The following is a 17,199-nucleotide window of genomic DNA, read 5'->3' on the forward strand; positions in this document are numbered from 1 at the left end:
TCAAAAGTGGAAGTTTGCACTTGTACAGTTTTCATTATCAGGCCGGTCTGCAGTTTGGCGGCTTTTCACCTTTGGCTTTCCAAAGCCAAGGAATTTTGTGAAGGGTACTTCCAGTGTGCCAGGCTGGCTCCCTTCTGAAGGGGCTGAAATCACTTTAACTGTCAGTCAAAACTGATTTTTGAAAGTCTGAACAGCCAAAAAAAAACCCAAAACAAAACATGAAATCCTATAGTTGCAAATCTCATTCAAACCACATTTGAAAGTGGTCTGAAAAGTAATTCCAATCAGATTTCTACATGTGATCTAATGTTAAAACCAGTCAGTGGTTTGATGCTACGCCTCTCACTGAGCAGTGCTCACCAGACCAGACCAGACCAACAACGTGTGCATCTGACACTTTCTTTTTCCAGTATTAAGTTGGGTTCTTTCAGCTGTTTTCTTTCTTTCAGCTCCTCTCATTTGACGTTTCAAGAATGGAAAGTTGTCACAAAATTCTTGATGGATATTTGGTGGACTTCTTCTTCTTCTTCTGCCATTTCGTCAATCCTCAAATGATGAGGCCGCTGACATGAGATTTTTCCACGTCATCCTGTCCTGAGTTAGTTGCACAGCTTCTTCCATGCATCTTAAGGTCTTCCTGTATCTTATTCATCCATGTCTTTGCCTGTCATCCTCTGCTTCTCCATCCAGGGACACAGCAGTGCAGGACTCTTGTCGGTAGTTAATAATCTTAACAGAATAGTATCAGTAGTGTTAGTGTTACTAGTATTAGTATGGCAATAACAAAGATGATAAAAAAGGATATATTTCATGGATATGATTATTTTTATTATTACTACTGAATCTGTCTATCTATCCATCCATCTATCTTTCTCTTCACTCTAAACTGTTTTTGGTTGTCAGCACATATAACCAACTTATCCAGTGTCCACATGTGACTTGGAACCAACACCTCTGGTCATTTTGTTGCTCTGCGAGTTGTTGTGAGTGTTGTCGTGACATCATGAGTCAGAGGTGTGCACGTGGATGTTACCTGACTTACAATACGGTGTTCATCTCCCAAAGTGCTGGGGTGGCTGTTAATCAGATCTAGAAACCTGTTCCCATGATTCCCTCTAAGTGAACATGGTTTGGGTTCCAGATGGTACTGAGTTTCAAACTGTTACATTGTTTCCACAGACTCCGTGTACAATGTTGGGTTTTCCATGAAATGCATCCAGATGTGAACAAGCAGCACTGGTGCATTTGTCTAGTTTAGTTTAGTTTGTCTAGTTTAGTTTAGTTTGTCTAGTTTAGTTTAGTTTGTCTAGTTTAGTGAACAGACCCCAAAAGGCAGCAGTGTTGTTCATCTACATTCACCACAATTGTTCAGTGTGAAGTAAAAACTCCAGAATCCCTTACTTTAGAAGAAAGAGATGCTCTCATTTGTGTTTCAGATGATCGTTGAGGGTTCTCCCCCCTAATGTGTGTTTTTATTTTTAAATATCAGTTAGCAGCAGTTTCAGAGTGTGAACATCAAACCTGTGGACGTGTGAACAGTGTTGTTTTTGACACTCAAAGCAGTGAAACTTCCACCCTCCTACTCACTTCAGTCTGAATCATGTTGATGCGCTGGGAGCACAGGGTCTTGACACAGTTGTAGATGTCCACCACTCCTTCACACTCAGCCATATCCAGCATGACATCCAGCACAATGTAGCAGCCGGTCCTGCCTGCCCCCATACTGGCACAAAGAAGAGACACGGATCAACGAGTGAAAGACTCCACAGTGAGCTTTTAACAATGACAGAGAAACTCCACCTGAGAATAAAACAAAAGTGTGTAGCTAAAGAAGAAAGTCTTAAAATAGAGTGACCAATATGTTCTGGCAACATACGAGGTCTGTCAATAAAGTATAGGTCCTTTTTATTTTTTTTCAAAAACTATATGGATTTCATTCATATGTTTTTACGTCAGACATGCTTGAACCCTCGTGCGCATGCGTGAGTTTTTCCACGCCTGTCGGTGACATCATTCGCCTGTGAGCACTCCTTGTGGGAGGAGTCGTCCAGCCCCTCGTCGGAATTCCTTTGTCTGAGAAGTTGCTGAGAGACTGGCGCTTTGTTTGATCAAAATTTTTTCTAAACCTGTGAGACACATTGAAGTGGACACGGTTCGAAAAATTAAGCTGCTTTTCAGTGAAAATTTTAACAGCTGATGAGAGATTTTGAGGTGATTCTGTCACTTTAAGGACTTTTCACGGTGCGAGACGTCGCGCAGCGCTCTCAGCTGCCGTCGTCAGCCTGTTTCAAGCTGAAAACCTCCACATTTCAGGCTCTATTGATCCAGGACGTCGTGAGAGAACAGAGAAGTTTCAGAAGAAGTCGGTTTCAGCATTTTATCCGGATATTCCACTGTTAAAGGAGATTTTTTTAATGAAAGACGTGTGGACGGATTGCAGCGTCGGCTCGCAGCCGCCGCAACGCTCCACCACAGGAAAAACACCTCTGCTGGAAGCCTTAAGGACAAGTTGGAACATGTCCAGCTGTTAAACAATTTCTCATATACTCACTCCACTGAAAGCCATCAAAAGCCGCCTGGATTTTACAAATGGTTATCAACACGGAGGTGTTTTTCCTGTGCCGCTGCACCGCGGACCCGTGGAGGTTTTCAGCTTGAAACAAATGTGGAGGTTTTCAGCTTGAAACAGGCTGACGATGGCGCCTGAGAGCGCTGCACGATGTCTCGCACCGTGGGAAGTCCTTAAAGCGACAGTATCACCTCAAAATCTCTCATCAGCTGTTAAAATTTTCACCGAAAACCAGCTTAATTTTTCGAACCGTGTCCACTTCGATGTGTCTCACAGGTTTAGAAAAAATTTTGATCAAACAAAGCGCCAGTCTCTCAGCAACTTCTCAGACAAAGGAATTCCGACGAGGGGCTGGAAGACTCCTCCCACAAGGAGTGCTCACAGGCGAATGACGTCACCGACAGGCGTGGAAAAACTCACGCATGCGCACGAGGGTTCAAGCATGTCTGACGTAAAAACATATGAATGAAATCCATATAGTTTTTGAAAAAAATAAAAAGGACCATTACTTTATTGACAGCCCTCGTAAAACCTCTAACCTTTCATGTGGTTTTATTGCTCTCTCATAATTCTCCAAAGCGTTAGTTTGCCTCACAGCCTACTGTGATTCTTCGGTGTGTTACTTCTTTCCACGATCTCTAGTAAATCACCCCCATGTTAGATTATCTGTGCTTTTAGTCTGACATCTCTTCTGTGTTCTGTGTAGTTTTACGTCCTGTTACTGGTTTTACATTTTCTGCACTTAACTGTTTGCTGGTCTTTATAACCTCTCACAAAGTGATACTTTCTCACCTGAGCTGTGATTGCGCTGTTGTTTCTGAGTGTTTGCGTCTGTGTTGCTGACCTGTGCTTCCATAGTCCTGAGTGTCCTGAGTCTCGCCTGCCAATTCAGGAATTGCATTGCATAGTGTGATTACCCTTCTAGAGTCGAGCGTATTCTGTAGATTTTACCAAACTTTCAGTCATACCCATTGTAAGGTCCTTTTTTTTATGATGCCCACATGTTGCATATCACAATGTTCCAAACAACCTCAGCTTTTGGACAATGTGTGACATATTTGTATAGAACACTGTATCCACAAATATTTTGGCTCTACGTATGGAAAAAAATGTATATATATTTAGAAAATTTGTTGAATTTTTATTGAAAATACACCTTTATTTATGTGGATGAACTGTTTCTCTACTAGAAATGCATTTACCAACGGTGAGCTCTGAATGAGCCTGTTGAAATAGAACAGAGAGAGCAAGAGAGGGAGGTGGGAGAGACACCCATGTGACCTTCTCTAGGCTCCAGGATTGGCTGTGATCCAAAGATCATCTAGAACAGGGATTGAAACTTGAGGTGACACTCTGTAGTTTCAGAGAGTGGTCAAGTGAAGTCTCTGTGTGACATCCCATCGCTGATTTATTAATAGAAACAAGATGAAAAACAGAGTGGATCGACCTCAGAGAATTCATCTGTGCATGGACTCTCTGCTTGTATTTTTTTGGACAAGTCTTCCACCACTCCCTCAAAAAAGACACGTTGCCTGTAGGACTGACCTGCTGTGTTCCTGACCTCTGCCTGTGTAAGCAGGGCTCTCATCTAGAAAACTGTGTGCATCGTCTCTGCAAATCATGTTAGTGTTGCAATAAACACAAGGGGCCCTTTCCCATGCAGGTGGGGTCTTCTTCTTCCTATGCAGGTGGAACAAAGTGAAGTCTGTATTTCTGTGGCACTGAAAAGCACTTTACAAATTTGTTTGGCAGTTTTGTGACAAGTTTCACATCGTGTAAAGGAGAGGTGTGAAAGTGTGGGCATCAAATTGAAATTAGTCACTCAAAACAGAGTTTTTTTATTATGTTGGTAGAAAAGACGCTGAAGTCTGAAGATCCAACATGGACTCGCATATAAAGATAAAGCATTCACTCAGTCTGTGAAACTGCACAGTAAATACATCTTTGCTCTATACCTGCTGCAACTATGGAATGATGACAAAACAGAAAAAAAAAACCTTTTTAATGAAAACATCTCAACATCAACTATGATCATTTCTGATCTGTAAGTTAATGAACATTTCTTATTTGGATTAGTAATGTAGATCCAGTGGTGGGTACTGTTTCGCTAACTGCTAATTAGCAAAGCTAAGATTTTTGTTCATGGTTTAACTTTTCAGGTAACTTTGAAAACCATCAGCAGACCAATTAGCTTCTGCTAAATTTAGTTCCCATAACTTTCAGTCTGCTAAGATTTTTTTTTTTTTTTTTTTTTTTGCTGGCAGAGAGATAAAGATGAACGGTCAATAACATCTGTAAAACCTAAAATCCTACATGTTAATTTCTGTCGTGTGCTTTGCAATAAACAGACTACTGTCAGTAGCTCAGTCCTCCCCCACTAAAAGTGGGTGGAGCAGCTGCTATTGCAAAGAAGAAAAAACATAATTAACTTTCAACGTGCCGATACTCAGAGTGGGCAGGAGCCGTGAAGCACTAAGCACCTTTCACTCATGGTTTCATTTAAAATCAACTAATTCTGGACAGTTTATTGAAAATACTAATGGCAACTCTGTCATCTTTAGAAAGTGAAAATATCAACTATATGTTTTAGTTTTAAAGTCATGCACAAATTATGAGGGTTTGACATTAAACAGACGTGCCGAAAGGCATTATGGGAAAATTCAACTTTATCTAAATTCTGGGTGTTTTAGTGAAGCTTAGAGCTAGTGGCCGGTGATCATTTTAGTATTTCTTCTGTTTTTCTCGTTGCTTAATGCTGATAAATGATACTGTATTTGTTCTCTTTCTGATGCCTGATTCTGTTTTGTTTTTCTTTCGCTCTGTTTGAGGTGCAGCTCCATCCAGAGCTGGGTGTGGTATCTGTTTCTGAAATCCTCCTGTCCTGTGCACCAGCAACATTTCCTGTATATTCGTTTTGTGAATTGTTTTGTTATTTGTGTTTGTATCATGGCCCAAGCAGAGGGTCACCCCTTTGAGTCTGGTCTGCTTGAGGTTTCTTCCTCAAATCATCAGAGGGAGTTTTTTTCTTACCACTGTTGCCTGTGTTCTTGCTCTGGGGGTTGGTAATGTTAGACATTACTTGTGTGAAGCGCCTTGAGACAACTTTGTTGTGATTTGGCGCAATATGAATGAAAATAACTTGCAATCATTTGTGGGGATTTTAATCATGCAACTCTGGACTCTACTTTAACTGCATTTCACCAGGTTGTGGACTGTCCAACAAGAACCAACAGGACAATTGACTTGCTGTATGTTAATGTGAGGGATGCATACAGAGTCACACTTCTCCCTTCTCTAGGGAAGTCTGACCACAATCTGGTCCACCTACAGTCACAGTGCACCCCCCTGGTCCAAAGGCAGCTGGTAACCACTCACTCTGTCAGTCCCTTAAAATGACTGCACCAACATCACTGTCTGGGATGAGCTGATCAACCCACATGGTGACGACATAGAGGGACAGACACACTGACAGATTATTTCCATCACACAGTGTGTCAGCCATATTTTTGTGGGGGAGAGTTTTGTGTGTGTGTGTGTGTGTGTGTGTGTACAATCGCTATAATGAAACCAGTGGTTTTTATTTCTTACCTGCTTGTATCACATGGGGAAAATCTATTCACAGTTATGCTGCATTTGACATAGAAAAAAAGTCTTGGCTTTTATCAAAGTCTTTATTGAAGGTTTAATCTGTATTCAGATTTGTTCAATTTTCTAAAATGAATTTAATGCTTTGCCAGGACAATATTCCAGGTAAAGAAATGACAAATTACTGAAGTTTTAGATCAAAATTCTTTTTTTTTTTCCTGCTGTTTTGTCTGCAGCGTGAACATGTTCATTCTGGATTTGGGTCACATGAAAACAGAAAATGTCCAGATTTGAATCTGCTGTCTGGGATGATGGAGGACAGACAGACTGATGAATCCTGTCAGGTCTGCAGTAACCTCAGAGGCTTTAAAATTAGATTTATACAGAAATACACCTGTGTATTCTGCCATCTTGGATTATTTTTTTAAGCAACCAACCAACAAATGTCAAGTTGCCTTCACTCAGATTGGCAGTCACTGTGTCACTTCATTCATCGTTTGCATGAAATACACTTTCATGTCATGCTAGCTTGTGGCATAGCAAACATTTGTCTCCTGTCACTGTTCAACATCCACTCTGACTGAAAATGAATGACAGCAATCTCTAACATCTAATGTGACCACAGGATTAAGGGTTCAAGTCTTGGACAAGCTAAAATGTTACCTGCAGTGGACCACAACGGGACCAGCGTCTGGAGGAGTTGAGACCTTGACCCGCCGTAGGAAAGCCAGTAGGCCTGTTGCATGGTATGGCACACCATGCTCAGGCCAAGACGTGAAGTGGAACTGGCACACCTCGTGTTTGGCGGGGTAACCTCTCTAGTAGAGCCAAAGCAGAAATGTTTGTGGTACCACAAATAAAATGAGACTGAATCACAATTTCAGACGGCAGTTTGACGTGACCTGGACTGACTGCATGACTCACCCTCTCCATGGCAAAGGTGCGCACAGTGTACTCCGCCAGTGTCTCTGTTTTCAGTAGTGTTATCTTAATGTCACCGTAAAGCTCAGTGTCATCAGGCCAGTACTTGCAGCATTTCATCTGTACAAACAAACAGTCCGTAAAAGTTGACAGACACAAAGTTGCTTTATCTCAACAACAAACACACACCCCGCTGGGCACTGACCAGACAAATTACACATTACCTTTGCTAAAAGACAAACTGTTGTGTTTGCAGTCTTCTCTGTTGTCCTTTTTGAGACAGTAAACAACTGGACACGGGGGTAAAACTGGATTTCTAGAAGCATTTTGGAGTTCTGTTTATATCTTCTAAACTGGCATAAGGACACACACTACAGAAGAGGCTGGTGCAACTATTCTGCAACCAGTCAGCCCACCATCTATCTGCAGTCAAGTTTCTGTTTTTGTCGATGCAGTGGTTTCTGCACCATCAACATTTTTTGTGTTTTTGCTTCAGCCTATGGACTCAATTTTCTGATCTAAAAATGCTACACTTTGCTCACATACAAAGCATCAGCATGACTACATTATCTTACAGTGGTTCAGGCTTCACAGTCACAGCGCCACATTTCCAGGGTGAAAGACAAAAAGGCCATTTCAGGGGTCGGTTTTAACATCATATTTGACATTTTCTAAGCTGATATTTTCTAGACATCTGTTTATTTTTGGTGCATGTGTTGTTTTAGTTTCATAGAATAAAGTGTGATATCATGGTGTTTTTTGGGCCGTGGGAATGTTGTGGCAAAACAGCTGCAAAACAATCCCTTTTGGCAACAGAAGACAGTTTTATACAGTGATTTTTCATATATATTGTTGCACATTTACAGGTGGTTCCTGAGTTACTGCTGTTCCTGATATAAGCAAATGCCTGAAGGTGCAATTAATTTTGAAATTATAGCTGTCGTGCATGCATCAATTTAGATATATGAACACTGTGAACAGGTTTGCATGTCAATAAGGCAGCCGAGGAGATGCTTCTGCACACTGCAGCTCTGTCCTTTCTTCCATCTCCACTATCACACACAGAGCTCTCAGCTGCTGCAGTTTTCATTGCAGCAACTGACTCCACCAGCTGAGTTCAGACTTAGATTTCAGGGAAGCAGTTTAAAGTGAAACATACATACATACATACATACATGCATATATACACACACACACACACACACACTTTGGACACCAACTTTGGATACCAATTAAATGACTGCACATTATAAAGGAGACAATGCTGATACTGCCACACTCTAAAAAAGGAACTGATGTCTCAATGAGAAAAACTGATATAACAATTTGCAAAGATTTTTTTAAAGTTATTTCAACTTAGTTATTTCAACTTTAATTAATGCCACAAGACATCTTTAGTTAAGTTGAAATAACTTTAAAAATCTATGCAAATTGTTACATCACATATTCTTCTTGAGACAGCAGTTCCTTTTTTTTTTACAGTGCAAGGGTACTTTAGCATTGTGTTATATTTTTATTTTGTGCCCTTTTAATGGCCCTTGGAATGATTCAAGTGCAATGAGTTTTGTTGTTGTTTGTTTAATTTCATCTGTATTCAGCCTCCCAATGAATCTGAATGCAAAATTACAGAAAAAGTTACTGAGCAGTTTATCTGCAGTAAACTGAACATGTGCTGTTGTCGGGAGCCCCAGGGGACCCACAATGATTCAGTCTGAATGTCCAGTTTACCGTGACCAGACAAGGACTGTCTACCAAACTTCAGAATGAAAACTGAGATTTTTCAGCACTAGAGTAAATCAGATTTTGGATCAAAGTTCAACATGGGCTTAGTTTTGATACATATCATGTTAATGTCTAGTAACTACAATCTCTAGTAACAAATGACCTTTGTTACCCAGGGACCATGATAACCTCAAAACTGACCAACATGTTTGTGTATATAAAAACTTCAGATTGGAGGATTTGTTAATTGTCCTCCCTCTGGTGATGGGAGACAGACTCAGATCATCTCTGCTCACTTTGTTGGCGGTGATGAATACACCTGAAATTTTGAAACAAATCAAATCAAATCAAATCAATTTTATTTATATAGCGCCAAATCACAACAAACAGTTGCCCCAAGGTGCTTTATATTGTAAGGCAAAGCCATACAATAACAGAAGCCATATAAAAACAGAAGCCTTCTCTATTCAGCACAAGCAGAAATAATTAATATAGCAGCAGTCTGCGGTTTATTCTACTGCCCGACCTTGGAGCACAGCCACCGGACCAGAGCGTGATCAGTCAGATGCCGTCATTTTCTTCAGCCACACAGGGCACCACCACTTGTGATATGATGAAGAGAGCTGCAAAAATGCACTCACTCCATTCGTCTTCACCGGTGACTTGAGAGGTCAAAGGACAAAAGGAAGGGAAACCTACCCTGCCCACCTCCACCAGCTTTGTGATCATCACAATACTGAAGCAGTTCTAGCTGCGTTGGGTGGTGCTAGACGGTACCACCCAGCACTGCAAATTTCCTCCCGGCTCTCTGGTTCAAATTTCCTCTCCCACCTGGCATAGATTTTCTAAAAAATGAACTCAAATGTTTCTGAAAAATGTACCAATTTGATCATATTTCAAGCTTATAGTGTCATACTTTTGTTTTATTTTCCAATTTCAACCAAATAATTAAAGAAATAAGAAATATATTTCTCATTTTCTTCATATCTCTGCCGCAAACATCAGAGAGATCAGCAGTCAGAGCGAGGACACTGTGCGTCTCTCTCTGCTCTGACCTAAAGGAAAAAAACTCCATTAAAATGTTTCATTAAAATAATCCAGAGTGTCAGTGTCCGTAGATGCTGACACATTCAGAAGTTTATGGTTTACTTTACAGTTTAAACATTGACAGTGAGGGGGGGGGGGGGGAGACGGGAGGAGCAGGAGTGAGAGAGCATGAGAGAGAGAGGGGAGGAGGAGGAGAGGATCAAATCAGTCCAGCTCTTGTTCAAACAAGACAATTAGTGATTATATTGTGTGTGTGTGTGTGTGTGTGTGTGTGTGTGTGTGTGTGTGTGTGTGTGTGTGTGTGTGTGTGTGTGTGTGTGTTTTTAAGTAATGCAATACCACTCAAACGTTGGAAAAAACTGTCATGACAGGAAAAACTCATCAAATAGCCCATCAAATATGAATGTGTTTTTAAGCTTTTCAACATTATTTACTTTATTAACTTACAAATATTACAACATGTCATTTTTTGTCTATTATTCTTGCTTTCAATGCATCTAAAACCACTTAAAATTGGTTAAAACAGGGTTTGCCAATGACATTTTAGACGTATAAAACCCAAAAGCTTCAGGGGGCTCTGCCCCCTTGACCCCCACCGGGGACCCCTGCACCCTCAGCTATGAGCTGCGATCACGTAATTTACCCTGCACTAAAATGGTTCTAGCTAGAACCCTGCTTGTGATATGATGAAGAGAGCTGCAAAAATGCATTCACTCCATCCATCTTTACCAGTTGCTTGAGAGGTCAAAGGACAAAGGGAAGGGAAACCTACCCTGCCCACCTCCACCAGCTTGGTGATCATGACAATACTGAAGCAGTTCTCCTGCCAAACCATCCGCCAGAAGTCGTAGATCATCTCCTGCTTAGGGCCTGTGGAGGAGGTGATATACAGCAGAGGAGAAGTGGGGGGGAGCAAGAATGTGGAAGAACAGAAAAAGAGGAGGATAAGGAGGATGGAGAGATGAGCCATAAGTCAGAGAGAATAGCAGCAATAACCATCAATGTAGAGGCACTGTGTAATCCGTGCCAGGGAATAAAGTAACAATGTGTCATTCATGAACTATCGCCCGCTCTGCGTTCGCATAATACTGTGCAGGAATGTCATTTCAATACACCCACAAATCCTCAGCTGTTGTGCAAACAAGCTCCTGTATTGCTTTCAGAGGCGTCGGTTGCCAACACAAATCAAACCCGTTCGGAGAAGACGACGCGTTTGTCGGTTTCGTTACAGCGTGTCCGTATCATTCGTTCCTCCTTCATATTGTATCTGCTGCTGTCATTTTGTCAATGGGTCCGTTCACTTTTACCTCCACTGGTTCTCCTCACAGTTGTTTGATGATGGTGATATGTAAGTGTGTTGGACAACAAGCACACTTTTCAAAGTTATTTGGTGTTTGGCTGAATGGCTCCATGGATTTCCTTCTAACTGTTACTGGGTGATTCTTGAACTACGGGCACTATTGGCCTTGTAAATGTAATTTCCACCACACCATTGCCTTACAGTATAAAGTGCCTTGGGGCAACTGTTTGTTGTGATTTGGCGCTATATACATGTGCTCTGATGTCACTGTTTATCTCCATAGAAACTACCCAAATAATCTTTCATACAAACTGTTTAAAGGGACATTACAGTGTTGTGGTGGAAATTACGGCAATAGTGTGGGACAACTACATTTTGTTTAAAAAAATCACAACAGTTGTATGACATTGAATACCCCAATTATGTTTTGATTATTTTACTGATATTTTGTTCAGAGATATTTTAAAACATTAGAAAAAACGTTTCTTTACCATTCATTTTTATCATTGAAGATCAAAAGTCTGGGTGTGGGACAAGCACAAAACGGCAATATTTGCATATAATGATGCTGAAAAAAGGTGAAAAAGTCATCATAGACTACTAGAACAAATTTCTTAACACACTTTCATTGTAAAGATAACTATAAAAGTGTGAAATTTCCCCTTTTTTCTGTTTTTCATACAATATGATCAAAGGACATAATAAGTGCCCGTAGTCTAAGAATCACCCTACTATTTTACAGTGTCCAGGCTCAAGCACCTGTCAGGTGTACTGTCACCATGCAGCGGGTCGGTGTGCTGCACTGGGTGAAACGACGCATTCCCACCTGATGGAGCGCACCGTATGCACTCGTCATTCGTTGTTGAAGTTGAATTGTTTGTGCACAGCTTGACCGGGTCAGGAGACCATCTGGGTTTGTCTTTCCACTGTCAGAACTCAGTGGTGTGAACAAAGATCCTGCTTTCTGTGATGGCAGGACCTTTGTTCACACCACTGAACAAAGATCTGTGTTCACACCCAGACGTGTCATTACTGAGATTACAGTGTGTTTACATTAACACTCAACTTCATCACCTCAGAACTGTTGCTGGCACCATAAAACACTTCTTCCTCTTTGTCCGTTTGCTCAGCATGAACCACAGTTATAGACTTGGTACTGGGGGGCCTTGACCCCATTACCCTCTATGAAAGAATACACTGCACAACCTTAACAAAACAAAGGTAACAATTTGCGTGGATCTTTCTTTGCATAATTCACTAACGAATGCACACCATGAGACATTTATAGTCAGACTAACTCAAGTTACCTTAAAATTACCTGAATAACTCCATGTTTTACTCCATATTTGTTGTGAGAACAGACCGTGGTCTTTTGTGGGGAACATGTCTGCTTTAAATCAAATTTTTTAAAGAAGAGAAAATGATCAAATATTGTAAGTGACCTATTGAACATTATAAAAAGCTTAAAACTGGCCCTGGAACCAGAACAAGATGTGGCTCAGGACCAACATACATGTCAACAGCAAGCCCTCCACAAAATTTCACAAGAAGCCGTCATTTAGTTAGTTTCGCTTTTGTTTCAATCCTTTTTGCACTGTTGATTCACAGACTTCTCAGTGATGACAAAGGTGCAGGATCATTCGCCCCCCTTCCCTCAACGATTTCTGACTTTTTGACTCTTTATCCTTTGTTCGGCTGTTGCCGTGTGACCACGTCCTATTTTCACCACCACCTGGCTAATCAGAATGGAACTAAATTGGCGTGATTCACTGAAATAACAGCATCTTTTCTTTTCCGCAAATGGAGCAGTGCGTTGGATGAAGTCAGTCACCATGTGAGCAGATTCTGGAGTCCACCTCCAGGAGGTCATGGCAGTTGTCAGCTCATCTAGATGTTGTTTTTTTTCCAATATAAGCCTGTGCCTTATCGTTCTCACTGCTGCGGTTTTGTGCTGATGGAGCTGTTAATCTTTATCATCTCTATTATATATTTCCTGTTTGCATTTAAAAAGGTCACAGCTCTGTGGGCTTTGGAGATCTTTTTTGGTGCATTTTCTTCCACAGTTGTGTGAAGAAGCACAATGATGAGGTGTGTGCTTGACTACACACTGCAGGACAAAACCTACGAAGGCTGACAAATACAGGAGGAGGAGGAGGAGGAGGAGGAGGAGAGGGCCTTTCCTTGGACATCTGCATCGTCTGACAGCCGCTCTCTCTGTTGTCCCACAGAGAGCTGGAGCTCTACTTTAAATTGACTTCAGGGAAGCTAGTTCCAGCCTCTGTGTGTTCTAATCCGTACACGTGAGCAGGCTCCTTTAACCACCTTCTCAGAGCATTATTCAGCTCCGTCTGTTACTGCTCACTGCACTGGTTTATGTGAGTATTGGTGATATGAGCTATGAATTTTTCAGCAGCAGCAGTAAGGCACGGGTGGGGGGACGGGGCGGCCGGCAGAGGGACGGAGGATGGGTACTGATTCTGCATGCATAGCACAACACACTGCTGCTTTGGACTTCAGCTTTCAGAGTGTGCTTGACTTTTCTCCTCCCCACGCACCTCCTCCTACACACTCATCTCTGGACATAATAGAGAGTTAGCCCGGAGCACCTGCTGCCTCCTACAGAACCACATCTGCTCTCCATCTCATCAAGCCTCAAACTGCCTCGACAGCCGACCACGAGCACTTTACATGCAGAAAACGATCTGGCAGAAAAGTGACAGCTTGAGTGCATACTGCACACGTGCACACCTGTCTGCATTCAACTGGGTATAATTGGCCGTTTTTGACTACTTTTGATTTTTCCTTCATAATTTACCTAAAAAAAATGTTTATTTTGCCTTGTTTGATGTCATTTTTTTCAGCACAACCTCACCTGTGTGACTTTACTGTTTTTCTTTCATTCTGACATACTGTATTAACACAATAAACACAACAAACCTAAATTCACGCAAAAACCTAAAATCTGAAGATAATTTTTTTAACTATGAAAACTACAAATATGTTTAACCAACTATTTTTCTAACTTAGAATGTAAATATAAATTGTAAATTTCAAAAACATATGTACAATGTAGCAAAAAACAAAGTTATATACAACTATTTACATTAAAATGCAGGAAATGCATCAGGCATTTTTGTACAACTATTTTACAAAACAATAAGATGCCACACAAATTATTTGTGCCACACAGAAAAATAATTCTTCTGAAACACAAAACTTCTGTCTTGTCAAGGGCCTGACACTTTGTCATTCCTCCTTTTGTCCCTCTGGAGGCAGCGTTGGCACCTCAGTTTGTCTTTCATGGCTTTTTTCCTCAGCACACCCCTCACATAGGAATGTTGATCAATCCACATAGGGTTAGTGGTTTTGAGTGGTTTATGTCATGTGATTTTCCACCAGCCAAATATGTGGGTGATGACAATTTTTGATTGGTTTAGATTGTGCATTTTCCACCAAATGATAAAGGGAAAGTCATGCTTTTTCCCCTTGTAATTGCTCCAGCCAGAGAGGAGAAAAGAGGGAGAGAACTCTCATTTGCGTGTGTGCTGGATGAAGCAATCACAGGACGTGCCATTCCATGCATTACTGTAATATTCAGGAAAAAGCCTGCCAAAAATTATGAATCATTATTCAAATTTTATTAGGCCTATCAACAAAATTTAAAAATTAGTATATAATTTGATGTCTGCACTTTCAACACACATTCAAATGTAAACTCAGAATGTGGGGGATTGGATGGTATGACCGCTTAATTCAGTCATGTGACTTTGACGTGTCTCCTCATCAAATGACTCCGGAGGGTTAATACTTTTTGGAAAGCTGTCAATGACCTCATTACTGCTCCACCGTGGACCTCACTGTAAAATAAATGACTGCAGAAGTGGAAAATGAGCATAACACATGATAAATGTTCATTTTTCTTCAAAAAGCATCACTGTACTTGCCAATGAAATCATATCTGACACAAAACAGTATTTTCACCTTAAGTTATAGAATACTTTATGTGCACATGTGAAATAATTATGAATGTAACTTTTATTTCAATAATGTTGAGCAGTGGGTAGAGTGGTAAATCAAGTACAATAGCGCAGAAAATAAGAGAATATGTACAGAGAAACCCTTTAAATGGTGATCCAAGCACCAAATTTGGCACAAATACTCCTTAGACATAACTCTTTTGAAAAAACGTACTGGCCACTTGAATTTTCAATAGTCAGTCAGGTAGGGGTCAATGAAGAATTACACAGGGGTCAAAATTTAAAAATGCTCCAATCACCTTTAACAAGCTGCTTAATTAGATTAACAATCAAGTTTTAACAATCATGTGGACCAAACCATTTCATTAGCTGAGCTGAACGTCACGTCGCCTGATTCACTGCATCACTGCGCTGACTGACTCACGTCTACATTCCGGTTGGTGACACAAACCAAAGGATACTGTTGAAGTCACGAGTTAAATAGTTATTTTAATAAACTCTGCTTTATTACATTCAGAGGTTCTGGATTAGATTGTGTCAAGTGCCTGAGGATAAATGCTCATTTAAAGCTAGTTTGTACCTTTGGCCTTCAGTAACATTAGCTAACTAAGGAGAGCTAGCTAAAGCTAGCATTTGCTAAAGCTAGCATTTGCTAAAGCTAGCATTTGCTAAAGCTAGCATTTGCCAAACCAAAGATTAGAACTAAGATTAGGACAGGACGCCGCTGTAGTCATGATCTACTTCACACTCTAGTTTTCATGCAGTAGAAATGTTTGTACCTCGAAAAAAATGTTAAAACTCTGTAATGTTGGAAATGTTTGTGCCATAAAGGATAAAGTGTTTTGTGACAGCGTATAACAGCCACCGTAAATACTGGATCGCTGAACATTAGGCGAGTAATTCGATTTTGATCAATGAAGAAAATGCTTTATGAATTCCATTGAATAAACTATTTTTAGTCCCATTTTCACACTGTTAACTTTAACAGCATTTTTCAACACAGAACTGCTGCTTGAACAACACATCTCACTTCTTATACCTAAAAAGCGTTTGTGAGGAAAATATGAAACGTTTCATTGGTTGCTGTGGTGAAGCATGAGACCTGAAACCAAAGTGAGATGGAGAGAAATCAGAGGGGGATTAGGAAGTGGAAAACATTTTCACTGAATAAATAGGATCAGAGTCAAGAGAGAAGAAAGAAAATGTCTCGCTCTGTCTCTCTTTTCTTTGACACTGTGCCTGTGCGTGCATGTGTGTGTGTGTGTGTGTGTGTGTGTGTGTGGGTGTGTGTTTTTGCGCGCCGCTCGGGGACTGCAGCGTGCATCAGAGTGACTTCAGAGGGCTGCTGCTGCACCTCAGATGCAGATGGAAGGATGACGAGACGACAGAAGAGCTTCACAGACATCTGCAGTGCTGACTGACACTTACAGTCAGTTGTTACCAAGTGTTGCTCAGAGACGGACCAAAAACAGTGCCGCATCCTCCAAACCCGCATGTGAACATGATGCAACACTTGTTGTTTACAGATGAATAATTCAGCGACTCTTTTTAAATAAGTCAGCTGTATGCTGTGGAAAGAACAGACTGAAATTTACTGCAAAAGAAACACAGACCTGGAGCACAACTACAGACTGAACACAGACTGGACAAATCCAGCGTGACCTCCCCCAGAGGTTTCCTACAGACACTGTGAAGAGTCAATATGAAGCCGTATCTGGGAGTCACCATGTTAGCAGTGCGTATTCCACATACGTCACCACGGAACGTAGGTTATGTTTGCACTCACTCTGCAAACATGAACCCCCTTTATCAGTTTCCTGGAACATCATGGCCTGTAACCGTGACAAACCCGTGTATGAAGAACACAGCTGCCCACGAATGTGATCTGGTGCATCACCGGGTGAACTTCTGCCCCTAAGGTGCAAAAACAACCACAGCACACCCACAGTGTAAAGTCAGCACCGTCTCTTCACTTCTGCTGGTGATGGTAAAGTATGTCAAGTTACAGGCTCCAAGGAAATGCAAGGAATTATCAAAGTATGTCCAAGTTCAAGCCAAGTTAAGTCTGGGAGCACATG

The 17,199-nt window shown here is 41.1% G+C and overlaps 1 protein-coding gene across 5 annotated transcripts in view; it reads right to left on the minus strand.

Moving 5' to 3' along the window:
* The window catches only part of LOC117502014 (receptor-type tyrosine-protein phosphatase U-like), a 689,797-nt gene that overhangs the window by 55,049 nt on the left and 617,549 nt on the right, over positions 1-17,199 (minus strand). For all 5 annotated transcript variants that reach the window (XM_034160998.1, XM_034160995.1, XM_034160994.1 and 2 more), the window contains 4 exons: positions 10,617-10,714; positions 7,079-7,195; positions 6,818-6,972; positions 1,588-1,723 (listed from right to left, as the gene is read on the minus strand). In XM_034160998.1, coding sequence (XP_034016889.1) covers positions 1,588-1,723; positions 6,818-6,972; positions 7,079-7,195; positions 10,617-10,714 — 506 coding nt within the window. The remainder of the gene's footprint in view (positions 1-1,587; positions 1,724-6,817; positions 6,973-7,078; positions 7,196-10,616; positions 10,715-17,199) is intronic.

This window comes from Thalassophryne amazonica, chromosome 20 (genome assembly GCF_902500255.1).
Source record: "Thalassophryne amazonica chromosome 20, fThaAma1.1, whole genome shotgun sequence".
Taxonomy (NCBI): domain Eukaryota; kingdom Metazoa; phylum Chordata; class Actinopteri; order Batrachoidiformes; family Batrachoididae; genus Thalassophryne; species Thalassophryne amazonica.